The sequence below is a fragment of the Malurus melanocephalus genome, unplaced genomic scaffold (assembly GCF_030028575.1).
Source record: "Malurus melanocephalus ecotype Western Australia unplaced genomic scaffold, MMel_1.1 scaffold_92, whole genome shotgun sequence".
NCBI classification, from domain to species: Eukaryota; Metazoa; Chordata; class Aves; order Passeriformes; family Maluridae; genus Malurus; species Malurus melanocephalus.
Window position 1 is genome coordinate 1,585,013 of NW_026623324.1, and position 15,717 is coordinate 1,600,729.

The following is a 15,717-nucleotide window of genomic DNA, read 5'->3' on the forward strand; positions in this document are numbered from 1 at the left end:
ATTTGAAGAGGCATAGGATTCGAGCATGCAGGACAACATAAAGGCTGTCATTTAAAAGAAATACTTGTCTGCTTCTGTGTTTGGATCCTTAGGTTTTATCCAAAAGCTTATCAGGTATCTCAGGAGTATACAGCTGAAACAATTTAGCTTCCACACCCATCTGCACCTGTGCAAAATAAATTCTCTTTCCCACAATAATGTTTTATCTTGATTTARCTTCAAAGTGTCTTTGTTTCAAGATGACTTGCTCACATGCGGGTGATTTGGACAGGCATAGGTAACAACTGGTTACTTCACTGCTTCACTTTGTCATGAGCAACTCTAGTTTTCAAATCTAAACATTAAGTTAAATGAAAAATAYAGCCAATTTTTTATTTAAGCAAATTCTGCTGATTTTGAAAGTTTTAGAGGGAGGAGGAAACCACTAAGGTATATATTGCRTAGGAATGTGGTTGAAAATGGGAGTGTCAGGTAGGCAAGTACAGGGTCGGGGCTGTAGGATCAGCTGAACTGGCAAGAAGGTGTATGATGAGAAAGGAGAATCTGTACAGTGAAGGAGCAGGGGAACTATGGTCATGTTAATGTCATCTCCATTATCATGCTGTTATAACTGGCTACATTCTTTTTCTCTTAGGTCTCTCCATCATATCTGTAAGCATGCCATCATGATACCAAGCTAGTGCTTCACTTAGTCAGTAGCATGTGAAAATCTGCCTTCCCACGTCTGGTTCTAGAAAGTGGGTCCTCTAAACCCTACAGCAAAAACGCATCATAAGAAGATGCTTAATGCCTTTATAGATCCAGGCATTATGACACAAAAATAAAAATATGAGGGAAACAGTCCTGTTTCTGAAATCAACTTGACTAAGACCTCTACTACATTCTCTTAATTTTTCCTCAGTGATTCCAAAAACAGATACACACACAASTAATGGCCGAAGAAACAGTGTATATGTGTACCAGCAAGATGTAGATATCACAAGTGAATATGAACTTCCCAGTGGGGTTATGAAAAAAGGCAAGAATTCATTATGTTTCAAAGGTGCTGGTTCTGTTTGATTTATCAGCTGAGACAGTGACAGACTAAGCATTTAATGGAGGCTAGACACTTTAAAAGTATAATTTGTTTTGGTGTAGTGAGAAAGAATGTTAATCATGGTCACAATTGGAATATTCTGTTTCATTTGATACCAGTTGTTCCACAGTATATGTTTTCTTCATTGAATTTAAGTGCTCAGTCTAACTCACTCGTCTGAATTACCTAAATGAAAGGTTCTCAGTTAAAGGAAGCATGGAAAATATGATTGCTTTGCTGATTTATCTTTAATCTGGGTCTCTTGTCATCTCATAAATTACTTTTCTTTCTTGCTCATCTTTTTGGATCAGTGAAGTTTGTGTGGTGGTTTTCATAAAAGAAAAAGAAAATCTCTATTTTTTTCTACTCCTGTCTGTGTTAACTGTGTTAACTGTTTCAAAATGGTTTGCAGTGGACAAGATATTCTTTTCTGTCAAAATATTTTGGGTTTAGAGATAGTATTTATGTGTGTGTGTTTCGTTTGTGTTTTTAAATCCAACCTCTAGTAACTTCGGATGAAAGCAACAGAACTTGGGGAAGGAGCACAACTTATCACCAAGAAGAGTTTGAAGATGTGAAGAGAAGTTTTAAAAAGAAAGGTTGTACATGGGGACCAAGTTCAGTTCAAATAAAGGATCGTGCAGATTGTAAGGACAAGTATGTCTAGTACATTTTTGGTTTTTGGTAAAACTAAAGCATTCTTGGTAATTAAATCACTGACATGAGTAGTGAGTGAAAAAGGTTCTACAGTTTCTAGTCACAGCACAAACTCCTACCTTTTGTAATTTTGTAATCTCCTAATTTAATTTAGAAATTAGGTTAATAATGGGTAGCTCTCCCACTTMGACTTGAGGATAAAACACCTATTTATGCTAAAGTTTTTTTTACGGTTATCTATTACCCTTTATCTCTGTTTTTTGAGATTTAAACATACTGGGATGCTAACATACTAATGCATACCAGACATTCATGGCCTGTCTTTCCTGCCCTTCCTCACATTACTTTGAGGAATTGCAAGCATGGCCCCCGCTGGGTACTTTCATTGTGATTAAGTAGGACTAACTGATTTGGAATATTTGAGACACAGTTAACACCAGCAACATAATTTTTGCTGACAAACAGAGGGTGAAAAGCTTATGAAAATCAGTTGGATACCTTTACTTTCATATTATTTTTTCTGATGGCTCAAAACCAGAGATTAGCAACTATTCTGGAGTAAGAAATAGTTTTCTTTATTTCTCTAGTATATACAATTATTTATGGTGCCTTTTTTTATTTTTCTTGGTAGGGACATCCACTTATTTACCTGTGTTAGAAATGGGTTCCAGACCATCAGTTGAAACTGGCTTTATATTATTTTTTTTTGGTTTAAAGTCACTCAGTTTAATAAACTTCCAATATTCACATCATTCTTTGACACAGTGAAAATTGTCCAAGTTTTCACAAATTTGTGTTGTTCAATAGGTAGTGAAGGCCCATTTTTTAATTGCCTTTCTTTCTTAGGCATCAAATTTTTATAAGAAAAAGAATACCTGACATTAAGGCACATTTACATTTATAATCATATGATTCAGTGCTACTACATCTTTTTATTGCCTTTGGAAAGGTTTACAAGTTTTGTACTACAGCTTTATAATTTGAAAATAAAGTAATTTTCTCACTGAGTTTATGTGAGCATGGTAACCTCTGTAATCTCAAAATAACTATTGTTATTGCAGAGTAAGACCCCTTTCAGATGGCAGCAACCCTTGGTCAACTGTTTTAATGAAAAATCAGAAGGGCGTTCCCTTAGCTTCTCTATTTGTGGACCAAGGTAAGACCTATTTTTGAAAAAGTGAAAGTAGCCATATAATAGTATTAAGTTTACCTCCAGTGCTATAAATTGTATTGCTTGAATTCCTTAAGGATTATGCAGATTATTAGCCATGCTGCCAACCATTTTCCTCTGCAAAAAAGCACTAGCTTTACATTTATATCATTAGCAACTAAGAAATATTCATAGTCTGTGAGCAGTAACATAGAGATTTTTTTGCCCATGTTTATGAGTTGCAGGCTGCTCTGTGTATGAGATCTGCGGTCACCACTTTTTTGTTTCTCTTAAAAAGAATCTAAATTAGTAATTGTCTTGACATTTAAATAATCACTGATGACATGGTTAGTAGGCTCTGCATAGCTGTTGAAAAAATGCATAGTTTTTTAAAAACCTGTAAACCCTGATGTATTCCCAGATATTAGTTCCCTGTTTTTTTGAATGAGACCTATTATCTAAATTTTCAAGAAAAAAAAAAGTAGATTTCAAATCCTGAAAGTTTTTTAGACAACATGTTACTGTTTACAGGTAAAATCACAAGGAAAAACATATTGGATCTCCTTAGAATCAGGAACATAATAGCTGCATGTTGCTTTTTACATCCATTACTGTAATAGATTGTGACTATAAAATATGCATAGTAGTTTCAAAGTTTGCMCTCACTTTTTCTATGCTATGGTTTCTCTTATCTGAGAAAATTAAGTTACCACTGTCAGGAAAAAAGCCTGTGATATAACTTGGTGTCCATACCAGCAGCTAGATTTATGCCAGCTAGAAGAGGAAATAATAACCTGCTTGGACACTGCTGGAAAAGGGCATTTTAATCTTCATGTATCCTGGTAAGGGTATAAATCAAGGCTTCACAAATAAAGATTTAGAGATATTTTTACCTACTAAAACCCTGCATACAAAGTTAATATATTTGAATTTCAAGTATTTCTGTGTTTATTCTCTTGCCTTCAGTAGTTCATAACACATGTAAGTCAATAATACCTCCTTTATATTTGTCATTAGGTGTAAGATGTCAAATTTACTTTTTACTCCAAACCACCGTGACCTAATGAAATAATCGGGAAAAATTATAGTAACTGACTGGATTTTGGATCTCAACTTAATTGAGAGTATTGTTAAGAATATATTTCAGATCTTACCTGGCAGTTTGTATATAGTAAATTACTTCTCTATAATCCATAAACTGAAATATTTTCTGTGTTATTTAAAAAGCATWATCAAAGTGTTGTAAACGCCATGAGGTTTAGACTTAGGATGTTTTTCTGAGCTTCTGATGGCATCTAAATGGATTGTACAGTCCTTCAAGCATATCCTTGTGCATTTTAAGAGAAATAATGATGTACATATGCAGATATGCAATAGCTAAACAGTTGGATTGCAGTCTTAAAGGATATCGTGATGTTTTACAGGTGCCTGTACTGATAAGAAACTTATTCCTGAAGGTTTGGACAGTAAAAGACCAAAGCCAATTAAGTTGCCCAATCAGGCCTATATTAATCTACCTCTTTGGAGAGATGATCAGGGAGAGAATACAGTAGAACATGAGAGCTTTGAAGAAGGAACCTCTGCTAGTTCTACAAATAGTACTCCTCAAATTACACCTACAAACAGTCTGAGCAGGACGCTGCACAAAAAGAAGACTGATTCTGTGCTGTATGGGTGTGCTGTCCTCCTTGCATCTGTTGCCCTGGGCTTAGATATCAGAGAGCTGAACAAATCACAGGGTCCAGATGAACTCTTGCCTAAAGATGAGAAGAAGAAGCGTGATGGAATATTTCAGCGTGCTTCAAAATTTCGCAGGAGTGCGAGCCCTACAAGACTGCAGTCCAAAAAAGAGGAAACAAGCATTCCATCCCTAAATCCAGCTGCAGATACTGTGAATCTTCTCTCTATGCCCTCCATTTCCACAAAATGCCTGCTTCAACCTGACAGTGAAGATGCTTTTGTAAGCACTATGCTTGGTGATTGTGGTCAATGTAGTTCCACTGACAACTTTCCATCTCAAACTACTGAAAGTAAGAGAGAACAGAGGACACAACTGGCTCCTAACACAGTTTCAACACGATTGAAAAATCAACCTTTTAACTTTGGTCTGAAACAATCTCAAAATGTGCCAAAAGAGTCCTCTGCAAAGTTAAGTATGTTGGGTCACAGACGAACTTTATCAGATGGGAGCCATTTTCAGGCCACAGGTGGGTAATTAAGAACTTCCATAAATCTTTAGGTTAAGCTGCTGATAAATTCTAAACTCAAAACAAGGTCTCTAAATCTTGTTTACATTTAAGTGGATAAGTTCATGATCAATGAGTTTTTTAAAAGAAATTCTAAATTTCAATACTATTTATGATATTCTGGGGGGCTTAAATGTAATATTCTTCATGGTACTTTATGCATGTGTAATTCTTCATAATAATTGGATCAATTCMTGGGGCTTTATTCAAGTGTTAATATTCATCCAGTTATTGGGTGATTAGTGCTTTCTCTCTACATCTCTTCTGTAGCAATAAAAAATAAATTGTGGTTGCCAGTAGCAGAAAGTATAGATGCAGATAYGCTACTTGAGCACCACTGGTCTGGTCTTAGGACATTCCCCACAATGTACAAGCCTCTTAATTTTTCTTGTGGCAGAAAAGCCACTACTGTTTGTGGTAGCCTAGTTTGCAAATGGCAAAGAATTCAAGAAGTCACATCATTTAAATTGGTCTTTTTTTTTTGTTTGGTCTTTTTTTCCCCTAGCTAACGGAGTTGCTTCAACCAATGATGTCTCCAGACTCCCAGTCCTGTCAGTTCCTGGAACTCTGCCCTCTCCATCTTCTCAACAAAGAAGCAATCACAGTGGTGTTTCAAATGAAAAGCAAAGCGCTGTTCACACTATCTCAAGACCTCGACCTTCTTCTCTGAGAAGTAAAATCGATGCGTGGCAGATTATCCCCCATATTATTAAACCAAACTCTAAAGACTCTGAATGTTTAGAGGGCAGTGTAGATCCAGATGTTAACTTCTTGCCAGATACTGAGGAAAGAACTAACTGCCACATGCCCTCATTACTTGATATTGATGTGGAAGGTCAAAACAGAGACTGCACTGTGCCTTTGTGTAGAATGAAGAGCAAAACTTGTCGGCCATCTATATATGAACTTGAGAGAGAGTTTCTGTCMTGAGTGCCTTTCATTTTAAAGATGTTTGCTTCATAAAGGGGAACAAATATAAAATTATTGTCCGTCTAATGCTTTGTGCTGCTGTTTTTTGATGTACTGTGACAAATAGTACCAAAATTGTTAAAATGGGCAGCTAGGTGTAGTAGGTGCCTTTTTCAAATATTCCTTGGAATCCCAGTTAATAACTCTAAAAGCACAATGCTGCAAAGTAGTATTCTAAGTGAACTCATAAGTATATTTTGGATGACTAAAGTAATATGCCCACCTCCCTCTGCAGTGTCACAGAAGTTTTCTTTAGGTTTGAGAGGTTTTGCTAGAAATTTAACTTTCTCACTTTGGAAAAATGAAAGACATATAGAACAAGCTTCTATTCTGTCAAGAAGAATTTCACCTAAGTGGTGGTCTGCAGCTTGCCTCTGTGGCTTGTAGATTCAGGGAGAGGGACAAGGCATTTGAGGCATTGGTACTGTTCACTCCTCATTAAGGAGGTGGTTATTTGCTGGCATTTGATATATTGAGAGAACTTACTACTGTGTGCATAAGTTTCTCCGGAAAGTTACACTGCTTGTATAAACATTTCAGTTTCAGCCACCATATCGATTTGAGAAGGTTAACTTCAGTATTGCATTGGAGTAAAGGTATTTGACATACTTGGTAATGTGAAACAGCATTCCTTGTAGGTAAGGATACACTGGAACGTAAATATTTGTACTCTTAACCTTTTGAAGACTACAGTGTTTGGGTTTGAATTTTTTGTTTGTGGTGGAGGGGTTTGCCCCCTTCTTGTTTTTTAAACTCTGCTGCACCTTGTATTGAAGAATGTTGGTGGGTTTTAAGGATAATTGGTTTTAAGTGAGCCAATGGTGCATTTTATTGCACTTAATTTTGAAACTGCTTTAATTCAACATGAAATCTTTCAGTATAAATCTCTGTAGCTTTTCTTCYGAAGGTACTACTGAGTGCCTGTTTACTTGTATTTAGGAATCAAAGGACAGAAACAGATGTGGTTGACTGGTTTTCAGTGATAAAAAGTTTCCAGAAAATTCCAAGTCATTAATTGTGGGGGGAGAAACATTTAGCTTTGATAACAGTAGTAGTTTAATATTTTATAGTATCACTAAGTGAATGATTAAATAAAACCAAATGTACAATGTGCTTTACCTGATTAAAGCATTTTTAGAATTAAAGGAACATTCCTCGTTTTCCAGTATTTGAAGTCTTAATTTTGCAGATCATTTGACATTTAAATAGTTTTCCTAAATAAAATTAGATAATGTTAGACTAAAACTACTGTTTCCATGAGAATACTGTTTTGTTAAGAGCTGTGTTTTAAATATTTTCTTCTCCTTTACTCTGGGGTCTGGGAGTTCAGTTGTCAAATAGAACACACAATTGCTTAAAGCTTCAAAACCAAGGGATTAAAAGAAAAAGTTTCTGTTGTAAGACTGGTATGCACTACAGTGTCTACCTTGAAGATGGCATACAATTATACAAATGAAATCATGAAGTCTTAATCACAAAGAGCAGAACACAGAAAATGGAACTTCCCAGCTCTCAAAGTGAAAATAGAAAAGGATTTCCTTAAAGTATTAGTTTATCAAAAGTAAAGACAAAACAACTAGTTGTCTGTAAATCTAAATACTTGCACAGCCGATCAAGTTACTGCATTTTCTGCAAACCTGTTTCTGTTGCAGTATTCTTAGTTTTTTGTCAACATGATTCAAGTCACRTTCTGTTCTTTGTCTTTTGTTTAAATTTTAATTTCATCAGAACACTTCAGTAGATTGTCTATTCCAGTTTTGATACAAARTGTTTTCATAAAATTATGTCATTAATCAAATTTTAATTATAGATTGATAGCACATTTACCTTCAAGGCTTAATTTGAATTAATTGTGTATATTTCAAATTTTTCTTATCAATTATTYCTGTATAATACTGAGAGAAAGGGAGCTGATTGTATTATATGTTTCTGAAGAAAGTATCTCTATTTGGCTTTCTACAGGAAAATCTCAGGTGCTGAAGTATTTTGACTTGTAAACTTCTGTTCTGTTCTGTTTGTATTTTTAAGGTTTGTATAATTTCAGGTGTTGCTTTGTAATCAATAATATCAGCATAAAAAGCTCTTTGAGCTCTATTGTTTTCACTCATTAGTGGYTTATCTCTCTTGCAATTAAACGGAGATTTCTATTCCTGTTCAGTGGGTACTTTCTATAAGATTGGGACATGATAYGGCCAGCCTGGTGCATTCTAAGTGATTTAGGAGTTTGTGTTCCATCACTTATTCTGAGACAGTTTAGGTAAGCAATCTCAAATATTTCTCTGATGTGATGCAGTTTTTTTAAGCTATAGTCTGTAGTGCTTTATAATTGTTTTTATAGTTTAAAATTATAGGCCAGTCTTCACTGTAATTAAAAAGAAAAAAAMATTCAATCATGGTTTCAGTCTGTAATTCACTTGTCACTAGAAAAATTTTCTGCAAAAATCTGGAAATCTGGTATGCATTACGTGACCTGTCTTGGTTAAAAGAATATTTATTTCAATGTAGGTGGATAGCCTGACCAAATAATAATTTATATTGATTGTTTYAGCATAAAACTGAAGGTGCTTATACTACAGAGATTAAGATGAACACTTGATATGCTGTTTTGCAAAACCTGATGATTTAAATGTTTTTATTTAAAAAATAAATGTTTTGTAGCTACTGGTTTGCCAAGTGACCTGAATTTTCTTGAAAAATATATTTTAATGCTTTCTTAACATATACAAAGGAGTTCTCTGCTGAAGAACCAGGAGCTTTAGACTATGTCCAGGCTGTTCTCAGAAGATTATAATGTAATTGTTACTCTAAGAATAATTATCCAGTACAATAACATGAACATTCCTATATCTTGCACTAGATGCGGGCAGAAACATATGGCATAAGCTTGGGTTTTTTTGTCATGTGACCATAATATGTCTTTTGCTGCTTTTTACAATGTTGKCTGGCTATCTTAGAGGAGATAGAGGATCTTAGTGGATATAAATAAGCTCAGCATCTCATTCAGCATCAAGAATACAGGTAAGCAATAATATCCTTCTGTTGTGGGGTTTTTGTTGGGAGGGTCCATTGGTTGTTTGGGTGATTTGATACCTTGAGGTTTTTTGTTTGTTTTGTGGGGYTTTTTTAGGCAAATGAAGCCAGTATTTTCCTTTTTTAACACCTTCTTTTGTGAACATCCCTCTTCCTTGATCATGTCATGGGGTGCATTAGCTCATTTTTCAGTTAGGAAGGATCTATTTGCACAGTGGCAACAGGTAAGATACAGTGAAATACAAATGGAATTATAGTGAATTATATATTGAATTTATAAGGTTGCAAGCCCAATCTCATAAAGACATGCCTATGCTGAGCTTACAGTGGAACTGGCTGCCTAACAGAAATTCACATGGCCTGTGTGTGTCACTGTGGCACCCAAGATTATAAACCAAGCTGCAAAGGCAGTTTATTTTATACAGAGTTATAATGGTAATACTAAGGTCTGCATACAAGTGTGAGGTAATAAAAAAGATCCCATTATCACCAGCCACCTTCTTTTTAATGTAACTAGTCAGATCACAATGGTGTACGAGTTATGAGGAGCTAACGTGACTGTTACCTAACACATTTTTGATACAGTTGCTGATACTTGAGATTGCAGTATTAGGTATTCCAAATAAGGGGCAGAGTCCTTGCAGTTCCAGTGTAGTAGATTTTTCCTGAAGAAACCAAACCTGTATTGTCATTAGCTAGAAGAACAGATACTATCTAAAGCATATCAAGAGYGTTATAATATGGAGTCATCACTCATCACATCATTTTGAGAAACTCTACAGAATGAGTATGTATATTCCTTAGGCCTACAGAGCTACCGTCAGGTGCCGTTTCAAACAACACAGTATGTTTGGAAGAAAAGTATGCCTATTACCAATTTGCATTTTTTGAACAGGTTTCTGAATTATTTCCAGCAAGTCAGGGGTACTCATTGTGTTTGCATATTATGTGCTTGTAGATACTAAAAGCCAAGAGAGATACTCCTAAAGCTGTAAATACATCCCTAGAAGAGTTTTTCCCCCTTTACCTTAAAACCTTTTAATACTTTCAGGTAGAAGAACTTTCAGRGTTTGCAAGGAAGAGAAATGGCAGTACTCCCTCTTTCTAGTTGTGTTTCAGACAGGTAGAGGGGGTCTGGCTTATGTGTGCTCCAACAGATACTGCTGGAGGTAGTCCCATGATAAAAGTATAGTACAAATATACATACAGTAAATGCTTTTCAAAAAGGAAAAATAACCTCAGCTTTTGTGTGCAATGACTGTAGTGCTGGTTTTGAGAATTATTAATTTTTGTGATACCCGATGGATTTTTTTGAATACCTGTGGAAGTCAGAATAGAATGAGGCTGGATTACAGTTGAAAAGAAGCCTAAGTAGAAAAGTTTTGTCTTTGCTTCTTCCTTTTCTGTATAGTCCAGTTTAAGTTTCTCTTGCTGTTAACACTGAAAAATCCCAGAGATCCTGTAGTCCACAAAAGCCTTCCTGTAAAATAAAGTGCTTAGAAATGGCAATTCAGGACTTATCGTGTGAAGCAGTGAGCTAGASTCATTATCAGTATCTAATTCTTGTAATGTAAGCCAGTTGGCTTTTTCTCACTGGAAAGGAAGTCAGAGGATCAAAACTGCAGAGTGTTGGTTCAGCATGGTGTAAGAGACGACAGGTTGGGTGACACCATATTGGGTGTGAGTGTTGATCACTGAGAGTAGGAAGATTCTGTACAGAGATCTGGATGGACTGGACCAATGGGCCAAGGCCAATTGAATGAAGTTTTGCAACGTGAGGTGCTGGGTCCTGCCATTGAATCACATTTCTCTCACACAGAATTTGTTTTGAGTCATACCTATGATCAAAAGTTAATTTTTCTATTATTTTTCAGCATATACTCAAGTCCTTCTGGTACTGAAGTCTAGTTTTGTCAGTTTGAAGWAAGGAGATTGAAGAGTATCCTGTTTTCAAATAGGTTCACAGAGATTTYCATCAAAACCTCTAGTTGTTCTGTTTTGGACTACTGAGCAAGCATATGAATCTCTAAGAAGTAAAGCAACATTTCCATCAGTTCCCCATATTTAATAAGCCTTGCATTTTATGATTTGTACTCTGGTCATGAGGCTTCTCATAAATTACACTAATTGACTTACAATCTTGTTCACTGTATTAAGACTTTCATCTCTTCCTCATCTTTGCTGTGGTTTATACATCTRAGATTAGTTTAAATCACTCTTCTCTGTCATTGCTCTATTGTTACCATATTTATAAGTAAATGCATCTCTCCTCATTTTAGGCCAATGTTCAGGTTGTCTTATTCCCCTGTGTGCCTTTCTCAACTGCCCCATTCAATTCTTATATAAAATCCTCAGTAGGTTAAGAAATCAAAATGCTGCACTAGCTTGTCTAGGTAGGCTTGTCCCCAGAGGTGTCCAATATCAAAGAGTTAAAATCACTGAACCTAAGTRTTATCAGTTCAGTGACCTCTCCCATGCCACTTTCAACAATAATTAACAGTGCTGTTTCAAGGAAGATTTAAAAAAGTGTGCCCATGTAATTGCATTGAATTGATGCAGCCAGTTTAGTTCACAATTGAGGTTATAAAATACAAGTACTTTAGGACTTCTGCAAATTGTTTAAAARGCCAGTTAGATGTAAGCTTCTAAAAACATTTGCTTACATTGGAATGAAATAAATAATGTTCCTTTACTCTTTTACTGATACATTTTAATATTTTGTCTTGAAAATGCAATATTGAACAACATCTTCGAAATGGCTTTACTTTTCTGCAGTTTTCAGTGCAATAAGTTCAGCAGGAAAGTTACAGCTGCAGGCAGTACAAACTGGAGATCACACCCTGGCTCCAGGGCAAGCTTGCCTTTTGATGTTTGGTGAGTCATTCAATTTCTTTTTGCTTACACTGCAGTGCTGGTCTGTAAGATGAGCACAAGGACTTCATCCTTTTTCGTGAAGCACTTTCAGAGCTGCGATCAAAGGCACCATATTTTAGYGGTAAACAGCAGCTGCAGCAGTAAATGCCTTGACTTCACACACAAAGGGGAGCTCTAACTCAGCCTGAGAACTGAATACACCACAGCTGTACATACTTTCCTTTCACAGCACAGGCTTCTTGCAAGTTAAAGTTTAACTTTGGTAAGGAACAATTCCAGTCACAACTGGTTACAATGATTTAGCCAGGAACTGCCACATTAGGGAAATAATTACACAAAGTTCAGTGTTTGGTTTTGGTTGGTTTGGTTGGGTTTTGTTTCAAGATTCCCATGACTGGTCAAAGCTTTTACAGCTTAGGATTGATTTCCCAGTTCATAGAACAATTTTTGTTATGTTTCTCTGCCACCCAAAATTCCTTAGGATACTAGGTATTTTCCTTTGTCTGAATCAAAGGATCCTATTTCAACTACTGCTGATTAATACTACTCTGATAAAGCTGTATTAGTTGGTTGCTCCTGTTTTATGAATGGGCAGCAAATAAGCAAATATTCCCTGTAGAAGAATGATGTTACAGCTTATTGCCTCAAATGTCAGGATAAGTTTGTCTTTTTCACCAAAGCATTGTCTCTTGGAACAGCTCCATCTTTACCTTGGAGRAGGGATTTAATGAATTAATGTGAAGCATAAGGATGAGGGAGGAGAAGTGTTACTCCATCATCTAGATTTAGACTGTACAGAAATAAGTCCTTGCTATGAACTGGAAGAGCGAGCTCTGAATGGGTCTCTAGAGGCTCAGTGGATAGTATGGAAAGCCTTGGCTCATAACTGAGCTGCAGAAGTCGAGTGCCTAAAGTTGTRCTGTAAATCTCATCTCCCTAAAGTACAGATTCTGCAGCAGTACATTTGTGGGAGAGACAGAATGTTACTGCCAGTGTTCACCACCACAGCATCTGTGTGATTTCAGGGCAAGGCAATAAGCTTGAAAGAATACATGGTTTAAAGCCTCCAGCTTCAAATTCCAGAGGTAAGCAAATTGATGGCAGAACTGCACAGTAGTGCCGTGTCATGCCAAGTTTCGGTTCTTTAAACAAGCCAAAATTCTTAAAGCTAACCACCTACACGAGCTGAGGAGGTATTTTCTATGAAGTTTTTACTGATTAATMATTGCCCTTTTGTTTACCTTTACGTTTTTGATCATGCAGCCTTCTGTGCTACTGTGTCTGCACCCTGCTTGCTGTGTTTGTACACAAATGGTAGGGCATTCACAGCCAGTCCCATTTGTGTCATTGATACATTGTTTGTGTTTAGAAGCAGAGCAGGTTGGGACTTTWCAATTATTCTTTTTTGACAAAAGAAAAGCAAAACTGTCAAAGCCAAAAGTTTGTCCAAGTATGTGTTTGATAATCAGTTCATCTCAGTCAGATATCCAAACGATTTCCCATCACTGAGAAATTATAAGTCTCTTCATGAAGGAAGGAATGTCTTTAAGGGACACTTTGTATTTCATGTATCTTGGATTTTTTATGTTAATGCTGATTTTCCAATTTTTTTAGTATTTTGAAGTCCAGTTTATCATACAAAAGCTTGAAATGGATAGATGGCAAAAGCTCTTGAGTCTTTTCACCTGGGACAGGGTCATTCCAAAGAGGAATCTACTTCAAAAGAACATACTTAGGGTGCAATGCTGAAAAACAAATTCTTAACCTCACCCTTTTCTTAAGGCTAGAAACACAGCACTCAAATCATGGCCAGACTTCAACATACTTTTACTTCTCTAGTGCTTACAGAGAAGTAAAAGTACTTACTCTGAATTACTGTAGAGAGTTAATAGCTGAGCCATTGTATTACAGAATACAACCAATTGCATTTCAGCAATGACTGCAGTTGTTCCTCTGTGGCCTCAGCCTTATGCATTTGTCATAGGATTTTAAACAATGTCGCAAATGCSTTTGGAAAGAGTCCTAGAAACCTATGATTTTCTGTATTTAATGATGTTTCAGTTGCTCACTTGCTCACTCCTTGGTGTGCTAGACATGCTCATTTTGATGGACAAAGGATGCTGGTTTTTATAAGACCTACCGTAATCAACTTTCAGATGTAATTTGAGTCATGTGATGAGTGGATGAGAAATAGTAAGTGAAAAGTGATATAAACCCATGAACTTAAAACCAGCTACTAACAGACATGAAGTTTGCCCACTGGCACTTCATGCAATAGATTACCTCGCTGGGAGACTAAAGAGGAAATCAAGATGAATCTACTCTACTTGGTGAACCTTGGAGATACTCCAAATTATGACAACTGCAGTTGCTGGGGTGTGGAAATGCTGTGGTTTTGCAGTGGGAAAAAAAAACAAAAACCAAATCATCTCTTGGTACCCAAGCAACAAATAGAAGCAATTTCTGCYGCCTCTCCCCCTGCCCCATACTGATAGCAAGTATAGCAACAGAATTTTCTTTCTATTCAGGTATAAATGTTCAATACTTGTTCACCCCTGCTGATTGGAGGGAGAGTTAAATTTTAACGCATTCAATTATCAAACCCTGTTAGACTCCTTATTCCTCTGRTAGGCATGGAATGTGCCCAGTGCCAAATTCCTCTGTTGCTCACAGTGTTGAAGTTGGGAACAGCAATATCATCTGAGGAATAAAAGTTGTCTTCGCATGTGGAAAAGTAAGGATTAATAAACACTGAACCTTATGTTCCAATTAATTAACTAGAGCGTTGAACAGTCAGGTAGAAATCCTGACAAGAAAGTAACCTATTTAGAATTGCTTTATATGATGTAGCAAAACCAAAAGCAGATAAAGGAAATCAGTGTTCTTTCACCCAGCGTGATTAATAGGCATGATGATGTTTATGCAGCAATGCAGCAGAATTATTAATTAAGTCATACTTGTAAGTGGCATAATTGAGGAAGAATTGCATTACAAACATAGGAGAACTAATTGACTCAAACAACAAACAAAAAGAAGTTTTAAAAGTTCACAGAGGTGTCTTCCTGCTTCCTCAATATGGTATCATAGGATTACGTGGGGGAATTCTTTTTGAGCTTCCTTCACTGCAATCACAGCTGACTGAACTAGTGAGTTTGTGCTTTCAGGGGAGGTTGTAGGATGGTCATAGAAGRGAAATCAGCAGCATTAATTCAAGGTCCCTTCCCTGGGATTTTACAGGGTGGGGAGGTATTGCAAACAAATTGGCTGGGCTAGAAATGAAGGTTGAATGGATGGAGTTCCCATATGAGGGGATGGAGCCCTAACAATCCAGACCAGAAGCTGGAAGGCCACCTGCAGACTGTACAGAAAGGGATGGCTCGTGGAGTGGTGCTGCCTTGAAGTGAGGCCTGACTCTGGAGCAGGAAATGAGGTCTCACGTGAGCTTGGGTGATGGGTCCAGCTTCTTTTCCTGTATCATGACTAYGGGCAACTGTGTTGTGTCAGCATGGTGGGTGTATAAAACCACTAGCTTTGTTTTTGTATGTGTAAGTGTGTCTAAGGCTCCAGAAAGGAGAAGAGGCCCAGTTTTTCTGATTTTTAATTCCCTTTTTAAGCTTTGTTGAAGTGCCTCTGTACAAATAATCACCTTGAGAAGCTCACTAAAGTGTTAAGATACCAGCCTAAATGCATRTTGCATAAATGTACTGGGGATGAAT

The 15,717-nt window shown here is 36.6% G+C and overlaps 1 protein-coding gene across 3 annotated transcripts in view; it reads left to right on the forward strand.

Moving 5' to 3' along the window:
- The window catches only part of MAP3K21 (mitogen-activated protein kinase kinase kinase 21), a 40,373-nt gene extending 31,608 nt beyond the window's left edge, over positions 1 to 8,765 (forward strand). The window contains exons 7-11 of one of the 3 annotated variants that reach the window (XM_057368444.1): positions 902 to 1,042; positions 1,582 to 1,732; positions 2,794 to 2,888; positions 4,307 to 5,089; positions 5,634 to 8,765. In XM_057368444.1, coding sequence (XP_057224427.1) covers positions 902 to 1,042; positions 1,582 to 1,732; positions 2,794 to 2,888; positions 4,307 to 5,089; positions 5,634 to 6,058 — 1,595 coding nt within the window. In that variant the 3' untranslated portion in view covers positions 6,059 to 8,765. The remainder of the gene's footprint in view (positions 1 to 901; positions 1,043 to 1,581; positions 1,733 to 2,793; positions 2,889 to 4,306; positions 5,090 to 5,633) is intronic. The other 2 variants (XM_057368445.1, XM_057368446.1) reach the window with 2 other exon arrangements.
- Positions 8,766 to 15,717: the final 6,952 nt, after the last annotated feature.